The sequence below is a fragment of the Aythya fuligula genome, chromosome 1 (genome assembly GCF_009819795.1).
Source record: "Aythya fuligula isolate bAytFul2 chromosome 1, bAytFul2.pri, whole genome shotgun sequence".
NCBI classification, from domain to species: domain Eukaryota; kingdom Metazoa; phylum Chordata; class Aves; order Anseriformes; family Anatidae; genus Aythya; species Aythya fuligula.
In genome coordinates, this window is record NC_045559.1 from 32195273 (window position 1) to 32209851 (window position 14579).

General features: G+C 38.4%; 1 protein-coding gene across 7 annotated transcripts in view; it reads left to right on the plus strand.

Annotated features, from left to right (window-relative positions):
- TMEM117 (transmembrane protein 117) overlaps positions 1-14579 on the plus strand; it is a 213616-nt gene that overhangs the window by 161046 nt on the left and 37991 nt on the right. For 6 of the 7 annotated variants that reach the window (XM_032186931.1, XM_032186938.1, XM_032186945.1 and 3 more), the window contains one exon: positions 8767-8926. In XM_032186931.1, coding sequence (XP_032042822.1) covers positions 8767-8926 — 160 coding nt within the window. Of the gene's footprint in view, positions 1-8766; positions 8927-11095; positions 11157-14579 lie in introns of those variants that run through there. The other variant, XM_032186961.1, reaches the window with a different exon arrangement.

The following is a 14579-nucleotide window of genomic DNA, read 5'->3' on the forward strand; positions in this document are numbered from 1 at the left end:
ACTCATAATCTATGACATTTGCTGAGAATTCTGGAAACAGCCAAAATTCCTGTTCCACGTGTTTTGGAACATGATCCTATGTCTTCCCCCCAAGGTGAACATTAAATCTTTACTTCACTCATATAAGGAGCTGAAAATAACGTAAAGGAAAGCTGTAATAATACATCCCTAAGACACTAAATTAGACTGGAGGAAATTGTGTCCAGACAGTTGTACTGTTTAGTTGCTTATACGAAGTTAAGAAGCTCCGGCTGGAGAGACTGGACAAATAATACCATGTAGCATCCAAAAGCCCAGTTAGTATGGAATTCAGCTAGCTTTTTAATACTGACATTCAAATGCTTGGTTTGAATCCCACAGAACAGGTATTTGCCTCTGGCCAGCTTGCCTCACCTCTTGGAACTGAGATGGTGCCTTCCTCCTGCCTCCTTGAGTGCAGTCCTGTGCAGGAGTCATGCTCCTTTCTGACAGACCTTTCCTCATGTTACAGAAGTCAGCTCTTTCACAGGAAAATTTTCTTTATTGATGAACTGCCCTTGCCTGAGAAAATGTTCCAGATGACTCTTTCCTACGGCACATTTGATACTCTGAGAATATTTGACTCATTGAAAAAAAATTCTGTTGTTCCTTGAGCGAGTTTTCCAAAAAATGGCTTCCTCTTACCTTATGTAGAATAGTTTTGTGGTTTTGTTTATTTGTTTGTTTGCCTGTTTTCAAAATGCGTCCTACTGGAATTAGGCAATTAACTTCTAACTTGGGAAGTTGAGCATGGCACAGAGTTCCCTGGAAAAAACTCCCATGAATCCCATACTACCTTGCATACGATAGGTGTTGATTGAAAATGTTTTTTAGAAGCAAGACCATGAACCTTCTTAAACTGTTTTTCCTTTTTTTTGTGTCACAGATAGGAAATGGCATTTGAAACCTAAAGCTTATGGCTGATGAGTTTAATTTAAATGAGCCGGTGTTTGAAATAGATAACACTTTCATTTTAGTAAATTAATGGTGTGGCAAAAGGAAACTCAAAGATGATTCTACCTATAATAAAAAATGATGCTGTCTAGAATTCTAATATTTCATCATGTGATTACATTACCTAATCTTATTCACTTTATTACATGAAACATAGCAAAATGCTTCCTCTGTGCATTAACATAAATGTAATTTCAGACTTTATACAAATCTTTGTACAAACATCCCAAATAGCTCTGGAATCGCATTGATACACTGTAATAAATTTGCAACTGTCACAGTCTAAGGATAGAAGCAGAGCAAGGTGTTCAGGAGAGGAATATCCTTACTCTGACAAACAGATATAATTGGAAAAAATGAACTAGCACTGCTTGTGTTCACCAAAATCTTTTTCATTTTTCTAAGTATAATGAATGTATAAAAATGCAGAATAAACAATTCCAGTATGTATATTTGGCATAGACAAAGTGTCCCATATACTCTGTGCTTTCCAGTTTCTTCGGCTCACCAGGCAGAACAACTGCAAACATAGACTAGCAGACTTTATTGGAAATGTAAGGCTCTCAAAATACAGTGTCCACTATTAATAAGCATTTATGAGCTAGTCCTAACATAGACTTCCCTTTGTTATTCCCTATCCAAAATGAAAAGTACTTCAGCATTGACAACCTCAGAACTGATCATTTAGAACTGCCAGTTACTGGCAAATGCTTGTACTCGTCCATTAAACCCTGCTGTAGGATGGAAGTTAGCACTTCCAGGCACTACTACGGATTTTTTAAGAAAAGATAATGCAATTCAGAATTTGAATTAACCACTGTTTTATTCTAATTGATATTTAACTTTAGGTAATTAGATCTTTTTGATAATCAACTTTAATACACTTCGTCCCTCTTATGCCTGTGAATCACACCATGAAGTATGGGGAGCTCTGAACTCTGGCAGCATTATCTTTCCATGTCTCTACCACATGTTTGTCCCCTGGAGTGGGAATTGCTCTCTGAGACCTCACCCAGTGGGCTGCAGCAGTGGCTAGGTGGGTGCTCAGTTCAGCTCACAAGACACGTGCACTGTGAGTATCAGACCCTCAGCACCACCTGTTTCACTCCGAGCACTGCATCGCTGCACTGCAAGAATTGCTGGTCCAGGCAGAGCTCTCAAGTCCCTGCTCTCCTTTCCGACCATTGTTGTGTCCAGAGCAGGAGAGCAGTAGCCAGCTGGAGTCTCAAATCCATGCTGCTCCAGAGAACCCAGACGCTTTTCACCAGCAGAGCATCTGTCCCTTCTACTTGTTTATTTGTAGAAGTGGTGCTGACACCAAGTAACAGGCAGACTAAATATTTTATTTTAAATGGGTTTAGAGTTGCTATTTTTGACAGATTTAATAACAGAACCCTTCCTAATTAAAACAAGTGAAATAAAAAGTGTTGGCATTTGCATATGAACATCTGCAGTAACATTGTTCTTTATAGTTATTGTACACTGTGGGACAGTATGTTTGGCCAGCGCTGATTCTCAGATTAAAAATTATGGAAAGTATTTAGCTTGATGGATGTTTTTTCTTTCCTGAGGACTGGAAAGCACTTTTAAATATCAAGAGCAGTAAAATTTGTTCTTCCCTTCATATATCCATTTTCAGAGGGTGTTTTAAACTATTTTGGCAGATTCATGAAAAAATTGACATTATAAACCACCACAACTGAAAACGTAAATAGCAATTTATAAAACATTGATTAGAATTGCTTTTCTGTTTCCTACACACCAGCTGAAGCTGAAAGTTTTGATAAATGCTGACTAAATGCTAGGTGGTTTTATTTAGTGTTTTAAATATACCCAGGATATATGCTGGCTAATTTCCTTTATTCAGTAAGTTCACATATATATTATATATTTTATTAATTATGTATTCTCATTTCCTTAATGAAAAATAATAGAAATACAGATTTTAAGATCTATTTTTTTGTTGTTGTTATTTATGTATCTTTCTGTTCCAAATATGCATAGTACTAAGCAATATCTGGAATTCCTATTAACAAAGTTTAGCAACTTCTAAATAACCCAGCTTAGTGGAAATCATGGGACAAAATATCATGAAAACTTTTCACAGTACCATATTGTATAAATCTAAGAGCTACTTTTGACTCAGTACACAATTCTTTTGTTTTGTGTGTGTTTTTTTTTTTTGTTGTTGTTTTTTTTTTTTTTTTTTTTTTTTTTTTTTCTGGAAAAGGTATGGTCAAAGGGCAAGATACTGCTTTTTGCCTCTTGGAAAAGACAAAATAAAGATGAGGGAAATAGTCAAAGTTTTCTTTTCATCTCTTCAGTCGATCTTAGCAGAACTCTTGCTATCTGATCATCAAAGCTGCAGCTTCTTAAAAGATTTGGCAGAGGGTCATGCAAGACAGAAGAAAATTCTAAATAGCTCTGACAAAGAGCAGCTCAAAGTTGCTGGTAAATTGAAGGTAGCATTATCTTTCCCTTATGTATGGTTGGGCAAAGAATTGTATTTGATACCTGAGCACTGAAAAGCTTTGCTTTCACTATGTGACAGTTTGAGAAATGAGGTCCCATCATAGACCAGAATTTGTTTTCAGTGGTACCTTTTGTCCTGCTGATTTTGACGTGAAGAATCTGGAGGCTCAGATTGGAAGCAGTTCTTGTTTCCAGCATTCTTTGTTTTATGAGCTTATATATATCTCTTAGCTTGTCTTCATTTTCCCATGCACAAATTCTGTTTTGTTCAGTATTCAGCTCAGTACAGACAAATAATGGAGACAAAAAGCTTGCTGTGTTTCCTGAAGATGTGGCTGCATAGAGTCAGTGGCACTTCTGACATAGCTCTGGAGGGGATGTGCTGTGAGCAGAGAGTTCCTGGTGTAGTGGGTAGGATATACAAAACAATGGAAGAGTGTCCCCAGGCAGCCAGGCCTAAGATCACCACGGCATTTTGTGTCCTCCCTCAGCCAAGACTTCTGAGAACATCAGCATCTTCATGTTTTGCATACGGAGCTAATGAAGCATCACAGGCAAGCCAGTCTTCCAGTCTGAATTGCATTTGTCATGGCCCATAGTGTTACTGAATAAATAGAAAATGTGCACTTGCATGGGCAGTTTACAGATATTGTCAGGGAGGCCTTTTACCAGTAATGCTGGTGGCAGCACCGCTATTTTGGAATAAAAATAAAACTAAGTGATGTGCCCCTTCCTCCCCCTGAAATAAAGCCAGAAAGTCTTAGGTTTACATCAGCACTGAACATCAGCTATAGTACATTGCCAAGCATGTGTGTTCCTTTCCTCCCCCATTCTGGCTGTCTCCCACAGCTCTTCCTCTAGAGCCCACCTTTGTGTTTCTGAGTCCATCTGCTGCTCTGGCATGTGGTGCTCTTTCAAGGACTGCTAAGTAATGGGGTGGCTCCAGTGGCATTTCAGGGGGCAGCAGGGAGCAGCAGGCAGCAGGCAGCAGGCTCTTTGGGTGGCCAGACTGCAACCCCCAGTATGACAGACATTCAGCACCTCAAACCGCATGGTCTAAGTTATGATGTTTCCCAACACTTTCTTTTAAGTGGAGTTCCCAAATTTCTTGATTCTGATAGGAGAATGTCTTCATTTCTTGCTAGTTTAGGATTTAGAGAATCACTGATGTATCTGAATGCAGTAATGAATTTGGAGACCAATGACTGCATTGCAGATCCCAGGAATAGAAGACTATTTGTTTTCCCCACAAACAAATCTGAGCTCATCCCATTCACAAAGAACTTGCAGTTCATAAGCTCAGGACAGTGTTGGTGGAAGGCAAAGGGAGAAGAGCTATGGACCGGTCTACCACAGCAAGGACAATATCTGCAGAGAGCTGAGTACAAAACGACATTGTAAGGAAGTCTGCAGAGTCCTGAGTATCTTCAGTGCCAGGCTGAGCTTACAAAAACTCCTTCGGGAGGTAACTTGTTAACACAGTTACACCCAGTGTGCAACGTGATGGCTCCTGCTCCTGATATCCCACAAAGCTACATATCACAGCATATCACAGGTTGTCCCCACCACTTGTTTCCCAAGTGGAAACAAGCCAAGCCTGCCTGGAGGCAACAGGAAAAGCCATTTGTTTTGTCACTCTTGGGTGATGCCACCCATGAAGTAGCCCAAAGAGTAGGAATGGAAATATCTACTGCGGAAAGATTCTGTCAGCGGATCCCACAAGAGAATTTAGGTCCTACTGCACTGTGGATGGATTACTCACTACACTGGGGTTTGAGTGTTTTGCTTTCCTTAACTGAACATTTTGTATTTATCTTGGACTCCTAGAAGAGATGTTTAGGAAGTCTTACACTATCCTCAATATTTTGGAGCATGGATGAAGGTAGCCCTGGTGTTTTAACTTTAGGTTATTATCTGCACAGCTCTGCTCACCTACATACGCACACCTCTGATTTTATTTTCTAGGGAAAGCATGCTGGCCTCAACTCACCTTATTTTGGACAATGTAGGTGTGGATGGATGTACACAGTGAAGCAAAGCACTCTGCTTCCTGTGATTATCCTGTCAGCAGTTCCTTCTTTAGCAGCAGCTGTGCAGTGCACTGCACACCAGCTTAATGTACACAGGGTCTGGGAAGCTTTTATTTAGGTGAACACGTGAAGTCTATCATCTCATAGCAAAGAAGCCCAGTGAATGCTCCGTGAGCATGCTGTGAAATTCACGGGCATATCAGAAAAAATTCTGGACTGACATGTCCCAGAGAGAGCAGAGAATATGTAGGACTGCCTTCAGTGCAGGTCAGGACATGCCTGTTGGACTGTCCAAAGTCAAAGATGCCCCATTTTCTACTGCAGAGGAAAATGCAGCGTCATAGCCCTTCTCAACCAGAAACAGCATTCTTGCACGACAGAGTTGGAGGTTGACCTGTGTGCTGTGAGGGACTGTCTGCAGCCAGTGACAAAAACCTGCTCAAGCTTCTGTCTTCAGGTTTTCCTTCAGTAAAGTCCAGAGCCAGGGACTTTAGGTCATCACTAGTGGTGGTAACCATAGTACTGACTTTTCTGGATCTACCTAATAATTTTTACTTCTTGGTATGCAATTGGCATGGACAGTATTTTTTTGCAGACATTGTTTATATTTATTCTTCAGAGTAAGCTTGCATCCTGAAGAGTATGGTCTAGGCTGCAAAATAGGTGTTAATATAACTGAATAGGTGCCCAGGGCAAACAGTCGTTCAGTGCATCAAACTAGACTTAGAAGTGAAATATGAGGGCATTTCCTCTGAAAAGTGGAGAAAGAAGTTGCATTTCTTAATGTCTGGCAGTGAGAAGAGTCAGTCCTTTCTTGGCTTTCTCCTCACAGCCCTTTAGTAAGCAGGAGGCAGAGATGTCCTGCCAACAGTGCCATGAGTGATGTGATGATGCAGCTCTCAGCGACGTGCACTGCAAAGTAAAGGACAAACTGCACTGGCCTAAATATTGCAAAGTACTTCACATTGGTGTCATCTGATACAAGTCAAGTTAAACTAAATCCTCAGCTTCTTCTCTGAATCCCCAAGACAGTGGCGAAGTGCTAGAAATGGAGTGAACTCTAACCCAGAGGAACTCGGTTTATAACTCCAAAAACATTTATTGAATATTTTGCTCTGTTCCAGTAACATGGGTCAAAAATACATCTGAGTGCTAATTATGCTGCTTAATGCAACCATTTCAAATATCTATTTCTGTCCGTTTTTATTGGTCTCACATTTTCTTATTCTATTAGCAGCCCATTTTCTGCTCCTTTCCCTCCTATTTGACATTTCAGAACGAATAACGAAGCAGTTTTTCAAGTGCATATGCATTTCCTCAAGGAAATCAGGGCTTGAGCACACACGCTGATCTTTGCATGCATGCTGATGAAGCATGCATAAAAATCTGCCTGCTTTTGCTTGCATACATGCCAAAGCCTGACCTTATACGCTTTGAACTCTGGCTCCAAAACGTAGATGCATAATTCAAGAGGACTGAAGCAGAATAGTGTTGAGCATAACTTCTGGGTATATGGTTCCCATGGCAAACTATGCAGCCTTCAATTACATTTCTAAACTACCTGTGCACTGGGAGACTTGAGCTCTGCAGAATGAGGACAAGGAAAATCATTGCACCCAGCAGCCAGAGCAGCATCTGCCGGTCAGCAGGGAAGCACTGAGGGCTGTGCTCTTTCTGGAAAACAGTCCCTTCTTCTCGTTTCACATGAGAGCATTAGCCTCCACATGTGTCAAAGAAAAACCTGCATAAAAGTCTGTCAGCTTCAGGTACTGACAGGTGAGGTGGTAGCAAGGCATATATTTTGGGAATAAGCAGGCTTAAATATTGCTTAGGTCTAATTAAGTCTAATACGCCTCATTCATTTTTGTTTCTGGCTTGGGTGCTGCTAATGCACTCAAGCGATACTGTTATGGTGCCAACCACAGTGTTGAATATAACTGAACTGATTTATTAAGAATAAAAACAAATGTGTAAAGGTAAAGGTGGCAACACTCAGGTCCTTTTGTGTCTCATATTGTAAAGAAAGACAGCCCATCACACCACAGAAGAAAAATATTTACAAGTCCAAATGTGTACCTTACTGCTTACGTGCTTATTAGTTTTTGTTTGTGTGTTTTGTGTTTTTTGTTTTGTTTTGTTTTGCTTTTTCTTTCTACACAGACAGAACCAAGACTGAATGCCTGCAATCAGGTAGTCTGTGACTACTGGTGTGCAGATTTTTCTTTTACTCTGCTGAGTATTTGTCCTGTTTAGAAGTGTCATAGGAAATATTCTTCACATTGGTTTACAGCCTTCAGTAGCTGAAGAAAATGAGACTTTATTGCTGTAGAACAAACTCTACACTGCCACAATTACTTAGCTCTGTGTATGCACCCAGATGTTGATATGCCTCTATTATAGCATGGATCTGCTGGCAGCTCCGGCTACTGGGAGAAGCCTTGCTCCCCTTCAAATTATCAGCTAAATATGACTGCTTTCATGGAGCCAGGAATTCAATCAGTTATCACTGCTGGCTGAAAGATACCACCAAAGTGCTGCTGGAAATGGTGCAGAACTATTTTGGGAGGATAGCTCAGAAAGATTTTTATGTAAATACCCTATCACAGAATTGCATGAAGTAGTCAAATGTGTCTTTTGGAATTCTCGTATCATTCATATGCAGGCATTATTGCTTTTGTAATTCACTCTTCACTGACTCCTCAGAAATGCTGTACGATGTGTCGAAAACTTGTGCAAAGGACATCCTAAGAGATACAAAGTGCAATCTGTCTACAACCTACAGAACATACTAAAGATTAATTCGGTGCAATGAAAATTTCTTTCATGCAGATGTGTCCTACAGTTCCTACTGCTGAGAAAAAAAAAAAAAAAATCATAGGTGCTAACAACCTTAGTGCCTCAGGAAATGTTCCCTCAAATTGTTCATTTGGATTTGGTATAGATTATATGGTCTTTGGTACATTATTATAGCTTAATTGTATTTTATTTTACTTACTTGGTTTGCATCATAAATGAAAAGTGTGGAACAAAGAACAAGAGTGATATATTCCACCCTAATTTTGCAACATGTTTAGTGCTAGCTACTAAATTTCTTTTTACTAAGGGAAGAGCTGACTGCTTTCCTATTTTGAATTACATGATTTGTTTGTACACTTAGCTTTCTTCAATCTCTTTTCATAGGTGCAAAAGTACTGATAAAGCACTAGCTGACCGCTAGAAGATAGATAAAATAGAATGATGTATCTTCATTACTATCCTATTCTCTCTGAACTATTTTTTTTTTCCCTTGCAGGACGGTTCTATTTACCCTGACCTCTGTAGTTGTGCTTGTCATCACTACTGACTGGATCAGCTGGGACAAGCTGAATCGTGGATTTCTGCCAAGTGATGAGGTCTCAAGAGCATTCTTGGCTTCTTTCATCTTGGTGTTTGACCTTCTTATTGTCATGCAGGTACACTCTTCTAATGTTCCATTCAAGCTGCTGAGGCTGCCTACTCCTCTATTTCCACTAGAGCAAAAGGTGTCTTGCTAATACTACAGGAAGGTAAATAAATGTTTTGTTTGCAATCACTGTTAGTGGAGGCATTTTACAGCATCATTCTTAGTGACTTTCAAAAAACCCGATGGCCTTTTATTATGAAAATACTGTTGATTTTCTTTTCTTTACCAAAATAGAACTTTCCAAATTAGAAGATGTTTTCTGAAAAAAAAAAAAAAAAAAAAAAAAAAAAAAAAAAAGACATCAGAAGAAGAAACTGAAGTTAATTGTGTAAAAAAAAGCTTTTTTGCTTTTTTTTTTTTTTTTTTTTTTTTTTTTTTTTTTTTTTTAGGAAGAGATAATAAAAGAGATACTTCCATATTTCAAGTATTTACACTATTGGGTATACATGCATTATAGCGTCTTCATGGATAAAAATTAATATTGGTTCTTAAGATTCTACTTTCCACTTTCACTTTCACATGAGCGTTACTTTCTTTGATGGCAGGTACTTGTACTGTAGTGTCTTCTGACAGAGCAGGTAGCGAGGGCAAAAATTCCCTGTAGTCTGCACAATGTCTACTCCTTTGAATCTAAATCAATCTGGGTCACAATTCTGTGGCCGAAAACTTCCTTCATACGATGCTGTATCCTACCCCTTGCATTTTCCTGTGGTCTGAACCTTTTGTGAGTAACTCACCCAATGCCTTGTGAGGAATTGGGTCATTTGGGCTGCAGCAAGGAAAAGGAATGTCAAGGGCCTGAGTGAGTTTTGCTATTAGACCTGGGCATGTTAGACTGTTAAACTGAAGTTTAGCAAAGAATCTGAGAACTGATGGGTCCTTTCTCTCCAGTGTATTATTACTTAACCCTGCCAGGAAAGACCGTTTCTGAGACGCTTAGTTCTCTTTAATGAGATATCTATTGCTTGAGTAATTATCATAGAGGTGACACTGTGGTGGCAGTCAGAATTTATCACCACTGTGCTAGGACATTACAGCTATAGAAAGTCCTACAGTTCAGTTTTATTTCCCAGTGTCCACCATCATTCTGTGCTTGCTGCTGTTCATGGTTAGGGCAGGAAGGGTGGGAAATGGAATTAAGTTTTAGTTTCTATCTTTCTGCTGCTTTCTTTGCTCTTCCTCTGTATTTTACATTTTGTTTGCTCTTTCAAAAAGATTCAAGGGAATGTATAATAAATGATTTTACTTCATAGTGCTGTAATGAAAGCGTGAATGAAAATGCATGATGTATCAAGCCGTAGTGAATTTGATATTGTATGCCATGTAGAGAAACAGACTTGTCTTGATACCAAATAATTATTAAGTCATCCTTCCGACTTTGAAAAATGAAGTTCCACTACTTCGACCTTGGAGTTGCTGAATATAGGGAATTTTATTTAATACAGCCTGTCCTGAGTACTATTTCATATTTTTACAACAACAAAGCGAGAGGTTCTTTTTAATTGCATTTTTTGACTGATGATTGTGGGATGGACTTATTTCTTTATTTAAAGTTATTTATTTGGAACACGCAACCAAGTTGGCATGTTTATTTATAGCGTAGTTCTGCAATAAAGTCAGGTTGAGACAGCAGAGTATTAAATCACAAGTGAAAATGATCAGGATCATGATCCTTTGACAGAAGCATGCTTTAGAATTAAACATTTCCAGAAATTCTTTTTTATAGTGTTGTCTGTTTCCAGATTTTTTTCAGACTTACCAAGCTTTAACAGCAAACCGGTAAAATTAGCTCCTCTTCCTGCACACCCCCCAAAAATATATTCTTGGCATTAAGTGGTACAATTTCTGTTTGAGGCTATGTTAACTAAAATCACAAATGAATTTTCATCTAGTTTTTGAGTACAAACATTTTCTGTCAATTTGAATGGTAGCATTCATACTGTAAATGTGACAGTTTAGCAGCAAGAGAAAACCAATGGAATTTGGAAATCCATTCTCAATGCTGTGAAAAATAATCACATAACTCCAGAGGGGACAGCTTTGCCTGCTTAGTATCGTTAGCATTTAATATTTTTCTAAGCCACCTGTACAGCATAAACAAACAATCAAACAAAAATAAAAATAAAGGACCAGGTTGTCCCTGCCCTGAAGGGCTACCTTTTTTTTTTTTTTCAATTAGACATAAGCTGGGCAGACAAGTGAAGAGAACACAGACAGATGAACCTTGTACAGACAGTTATACATGAGTGATGCTTAAGGGTAAGTGCACTTTTTACCTTTGGTTTCCATCCTGCAACAAACTCTGGCTGCTTCCCAGCCTCACTCTCCTTTTAATGTGGAAAGACTCCTTCAGTCTGAGTGATAAATGGGATGTTCAGGGGACAAGTCAGGGAGACGAGCACAGATGAGATACAGGGAAGGCAGAGACTTGTGACTGAAATGTAAATGTGAAAGTTATGACCATAAAAATATTAAAGCAACCTTAGAAAATGAATCATAGAGAAGGCTGCAGGACTACAGCAGGACCTCATGGACAACGTGGCTAGCTTTTGACTCAGGCTGTGTTCCCATTTCTTCTGCCAGTCTCGCTGTGACACATCACTTCATAACCACCCTCCTTGGAATAAAGAAAAGGGACCTGGAGTATCTGTTTTAGCTGTCTGCTGTGTGTACATCACTTTATTTTAATCAGTGTGTCCTTACAATCAATGGATAGATTGAAGTATAGCTGAAGTGCTTGTAAACATCTACAGTAGCCTGAGATGCCACAGGCCCTAGAAGTGCGAGCTTCCCTCCACCAAAGATGAGCAGACCCAATGTAACAAGCTCAGAGGAACCATCCCTTAAGCCAGACGCAGAAGAAATGTGAGGGTGGCATGGCTTGAGTCCAGAGCTGCAGGTCTGCAAGGCTCCTCCTTCTCAGCTATTTTCACAGCTGGTCAGAGGGAACCTTTTTACCTTTTTTTTTTTTTTTTTTTTTTTACTAGTGTTTTATCCAGGAGACCTTCAGACTGTCCTGACTCACACAGGTAGGGTGTTCACCACTTCTCCCACTGCTGGCTGGCTGCAGTGTGAAAGTTTCACAGGGTCTAGGACTGCGTATCAGAGATAATACACATTCTAGGGTGTTTGAGAAGCAGTGCTGTGGTCTCCATTCCAGTCCTGATCACCAGGATATTTTATCCAATGAAAAGACAAAGACTGCTTTTTTTTTAAATAGATTGCATATTTTCCCTCAGAGAAACAACAGATCTAATTCAGTCCAGTGCCTGAGAGCATCGGTTTTAAGGGATGTGTTTGCTTGTAGGAAGACAGAAATAGCCTTACAAGTTGTTGTTGTGTGTTGTTTGTTTTTTTTTTATTATTATTATTTTTTTCCCACAATATAAAAGTGATAAAGGTAGTCATATTCACATGCTGAATTGTGCCTGCCCTGATCAGTGAGATGCTGAGACACCAATGTCTGTATATTTCTGGCATGTATAGCATTCATTGCTGTACAGGGGCATCATTATATTTTCAGTCTTAGTTTCAGACCAAATGCAAGACCATGCATATTAAAGCTGGATATGTAATAATGCTATTATCTTGTATTGGAACTTTTACTATTTTAAGGGGAAAAAAAATCTCATTTTTTGCATCCATATGTAATGGAAAAGCTGTTAACTAACAGAGTGAGTATGAAAAATGAATCTATAATCCTACATTCCACATCTGAGCAAGTAGACAGCAGATCCTGCAAGAGCCTATGTACTATCTTGTGGTGGTGGTTGTTGTTGCTTTGTTTTGTTTTCTAGGGCCATTTTTCTTAGTGAGTTTGCTAATGGGTAGGAGCCTGTGCTGGCTGGATTATTAAATCTCGTGGGTCTGGGGGTGATGGATTGTTTTATCCCCATACTGTCTTTTGTGAGCATTTACATTTTTTTTTCAGACTTCTGAACAATCATAGAGTTTTTCAGCATCTCTGTGGAGCTGCACATTGTAGCTGTATCACTTTGAAATCCTGTAGTGTAAATTCTTGCCAATCTTATTTACAGCAACTTTTTATCTGACAGTACAGTCAAATGCAATGTCTAAGTGATCTAAAATCTACCCAAGAATAAGCGAGGCACTGCTTATGGCTATGATTCTTTGAGAAATCTCTTACTTCTGTATCCAAAACCAAACTAGCAACATAATCCCATTAATACTGAATGGGAATAAAGTTGTGAATAGGGAGAATAGATTTTTGTCCTTCTGGACAACTTTAAAGAATGTAAGATCAAAGACAGTTAGATAATTAACATTTCTTATCATTGGTGCTGGATCGCTCCTTATGTGGTGTTAGCATATCAGCAGATGGAAAAAAATAATAATAACCAATTTCCAAATTCATTTTTCATAATATTTTTGTATGTAAATTACTGTAACATGTAGCTGTAGACCACTGCTAGCTACTGCACTTGAAAAGCAACATATTTCATGGGTAGCCAGTCAGTTTTGTTGTGTTTTGTTTTCCTGCAGAACATCTGGTCTTCTATCTTTGGTAGAGTATTAATAAGAGAATTAGAAGGTTAACAGAAGAAAAGCAGTCCTTAAACTCTTCTTTGTTTTTGTTGTTGTTGTTGTTTTCTTTTCTCCTCTTTCTTTATTTCCATAAAAAAGAAGTAGTTAATTTATCTACTTTGTAATGTTAATTATGTATTGTATATGTTTGTTTAACACAGAAACTTTACCAGCAAAATGGAACAGACTCTGTTCTTGTTAACAGATGTATAAAGCAGGGACAGATCCATTTATTTCAAGTTATCCTATTTTTACACTGGTGGACAAGATGTTTTGATTAAAATCTAGTGCAATGTGAACACATTAAAAAACACAAACAACATCAAGTGCATACAAAGAGTATGCACTTCCTCAGATAAAGCAGAAATAGTCTTGTCTACACAAACTGGGTAAAACTTGACTTTTTAGAGGGTTTTTTGTTGTTGTTTTGTTTTTGTTTTTAGAAAATCTATTTAACTTTACAAACCTAATTTGTTTGTAACTTTTAACTGGCTTTACACTCAGAAATTTGACAGAATTAATTAACATTTTTGCAAATGAGAGTAGAATACTGATTTACACTTTAAACAGAATACACAGGTATAGTAGGTTTTCTTTGAAGCAGCTAAGCAATATATGATTTTGTGTTCATAGACAAAGCAAGATGCACAAAATAATTTGTCATTCCTGTCAGAATAGATTCTCCCAGCTGTACATTTGATTCAAGAGTGCTATATATATTTCCTTGTTTCCTAACAAGCAACAACTACCAACCATTAGTTTGTTCACACAGAAGTTGACAAACTTTGAATGAACAGCTCAGAAAAATAAATAAAAAATAAAAAATTAACCCTTTTGTCAGCCTGCCTTCAGTATGTTTCTTTCTCAATTTACATGCTGTTTGGTTGGAGCTTGTTTCTGCAGGAGTCTTCTAAAAGCCTCCCATTCATTATGAAAATTTTTGAAGTGAATACTTGGATATCTGAGTAGTTTCCTTCATACATGTGCTGCCATTTGTAACATTCGCAAACACAGAAATAAAATAAAAATCAAAACCCTTCAGAAAACTTCCATGTTAGTGAAGTTACCAAACAATTTGTACATCGCATGCTTTCTATTATTTCCTACTTGCCCTTTCA